Raw genomic sequence first — 3,073 nt, 5'->3', positions numbered from 1 at the left:
TGAGCTGTGACACCACAGCACTCTAACAAGGTCAAAGAAGTGAGACTCTGTCTCAAAAATAAAAAAAACAAAAAACAGTGTTACTACCCACTGCCTTCTCTGCCTCCCAGGACTGGCTGGAAATCTGCAAGTGTGTTTCCAAGCACACCCATTTCCCTCTCCATCCTTTCCAGCCTCGCAGCCCACTCCCTCTCACTTATCACCCTGTTCTGTTTTCTTCTTTGCACTTATAACTCTCCTGGAATTTTGCCTTTTCCATTTACTTCTTGGGGATATTTCTCTCTCTCACTCTCTTTCCACCCTCCCACAAACACACTAGGACGTTAGCTCCATGTGGGCAGGATCCTCGTCTGTCTTGTCTGTAACAGTATCTTAAACAGGATCTTGGCTGGCAGGGAGGTGACAACGAATGCTGAACAGATGACTCCATCCAGCAGTCCCCACTGTGTGCCTCTCCTTTCTCCCACCCACACCCCTACCCCCGTTACCTCCCGTATCCTCTTCTGCCATTCCTCAGTGAATTCTGGAGAGCTGGTGTTCACCTGGCTGGCATTGAGTGTCCACTCAGGGCACTTCCAGTCAGGAAGGGAGAGCATGGCCAGAGAGGGTGCCACAAATGCAAATGTTCCTCCCTGGAGAATGGGCAGCCTGGCAGGAGAGAGAGGATGCAGTTACCCACAAGGTCTTCTAGCCCCAGAGGATGCGGGATCAAAAGCAAACCATCCCCCACGTATCTTTGTATGTCTCTGTCGTCTTAACCGTCGCTTTATCACTGGGCTCCCCAGGGGCAGGGATTCACTATTTTCATTTCTAACACTCCAGCACTGAACCTGCTGCCACTAAAATCTTGCCAATGTTGAGTTTTATTTTGGCTTTTTTTCCTAGTTTTATAGGCATGCAATGAAACCTTAACAAGTGTTAATTTGTAAGCCATGAATGACGTGCGTTCATTCGTGTGATTTTATATCTGGTTTTCCTTGTCTATAAGCTATCTACTCATTACACAGAATTTGGATACTGTCAAATTGATTTACAACAATTCTTTACTTAGGATAGCAAGCTTCATTTTCATTTAAAAAATATTTTCTGTTACTGTATGCAGTGATTTTTCTGCAACCCAGAAATATAAGGGGATATTCCAAAATTGTCCAGTAGTCGAGCACTTGTCTAACTCATTTGTGTTATTTTCCTTCAAGATTATTATATGTGGTTGGCTAATGTGATATATGGGCTTTCTGCCATTTCATAATTGCTAAGTATCTTTTATATTCAAGAGCAAGATGAGCTTCTGTCCATTTATTTGCTTCAATGTATTATCGTATTCTATCTTTAGGATCTCACAATGTAGCAATAAATTCTTCCTTCATTATTCTATTCTCAGACCTTCCAATTTCATTTTCCGTTCATTCCTCTCCCCTCTCCCTTCCGTTTTGTTAGCTATTTCCCTTTCTTTCCCATTACCTCTTTTCTGTACCATATTTTCAAGATCTGGACATAGTCTTTAACTATGATTCTTGACAGATACGTAGATTTATATTTCCTGCATTTCTGCTAGTGTTTCTTTTATGCCCTTTTCTGTTACAAGTTTGGGATATGTACACTCAGGTTTCATGACTAGGCTTCCTTTGTTCATTACGCTTAACTTCCGTGGTGACCTTGACCATATCTCAGTGTTCTTTTTATGTCGTAATTGATTTCATCTGCTACCATGAGGGCAACCCTTATTTTTCAAATGTGCCCAGGCACTATTTATCACTATTCACTATTATTCTCTTTGTGCCTTCTGACTTAAATATCTCTAGATGGTGATTAGAAACGCAGCACCTTCGCCTGGAAGAGCCCCTTGGAAACTTACCTAGCCTAGCCTTGTCATTCTCTAGATAAGGGATGTGGGGCCCCAGGTCACAGAGCCCCCGGTGGCAGAATCAAGATGCACGCTGGGCTTCTTCTGCCCTGTATGCTGGTGAAGAGCATGATGTGGGCTGACGGGGAGCCTCGATCTGCCTCTCCCTCTTCTCCTTAGTGTGACCTAGGCATGCTGCCAACTGCCACAAGCCTCAGTGTCCTCTTCAGTAAAATAAAGATACTACTGCTCCCCTAAAACGTTGTGATAAAGATTTAATATGTGTGAATGCTTAACCCCATGTCTAGGGCATATAAGAGCTGCTCAGTAAATAGCTGCAGTGTTTATTATTTTACTGTTCCCTGAAATGTGTGGGCACTTCCTGAGGAAGTTCAACATTAAGACATTTTCTTTCTTTTTTTTGGCAGTTTTTGGCCGGGGCTGGGTTTGAACCCACCACCTCCAGCATATGGGGCCGGCGCCCTACTCCTTTGAGCCACAGGTGCCTCCCAGGACATTTTCTTAAATGCTCCCTCTAAATAACTGCTGTCCTAACATGGACCTCTTTTCCTGTTGTTAGGCATTTTCCATCTCGTGTGGGTCAGTCCTCTAAGATTTGTCTTCCTGTTCCTGGTTTGTAGAATGATCTGAGACTGAATCAGGACTTGTCCGTCTGGCATCCACTCAGCCTTTCCGTGTTTCAGGGAGTTAGCTTTACCTCCCTTTGGTCACCATTATTTCTTCGGTCCTAGCCCGTAGCGTAGGCAGGATCTCTCTACTCTGAGTGCTGTTGCTAATACTGAAGGCCCACATTGGATGCGGGCTCTCCCCATGGTGTCACCGCACGTGTTAATTGGATGGAGTCACTTTACTTTGATCTACTAATTGTTCCTGAAAATTATCTTTCTTATATTGTTGTTGGGTCTATTTCAGATCTTTCTCTCTCTCTCTCTCTCTCTCTCTCTCCCCATCTTTTCTGTTTTTCATTATGTTTTAGTTTTGTTAGATTCGATTTGGAAGAAGGGCTTGGTACTATCTCACAACTGCTGACAAGGGCTGTATGTTACCTTAACTATTTATTTATACTTTGTATGGTTCCAAATAGGATTTAAGGAGCTCACAAATGTTATGATACAGCAAGGACCTACCACTCTATACTCAGTTCCCCCAATTTCATTTTCCATCCTGCTCCCCACCCCATCTTTTTTTATTTATGTTTTTTTTTTTTTT

At 43.2% G+C, this 3,073-nt stretch overlaps 1 protein-coding gene across 1 annotated transcript in view; it reads right to left on the bottom strand.

Moving 5' to 3' along the window:
• Window positions 1–3,073, bottom strand: part of LOC111725871 (solute carrier family 23 member 1-like) — a 49,932-nt gene that overhangs the window by 22,532 nt on the left and 24,327 nt on the right. Inside the window, exon 4 of the mRNA XM_023514201.1 lies at window positions 489–648. Coding sequence (XP_023369969.1) covers window positions 489–648 — 160 coding nt within the window. The remainder of the gene's footprint in view (window positions 1–488; window positions 649–3,073) is intronic.

Source organism: Otolemur garnettii, unplaced genomic scaffold, assembly GCF_000181295.1.
Source record: "Otolemur garnettii isolate 467f Iridium unplaced genomic scaffold, OtoGar3 scaffold00049, whole genome shotgun sequence".
Taxonomy (NCBI): Eukaryota; Metazoa; Chordata; class Mammalia; order Primates; family Galagidae; genus Otolemur; species Otolemur garnettii.
Note: the sequence above shows the minus strand (reverse complement) of the source record. Positions and strands in the feature narration are given on the sequence as shown.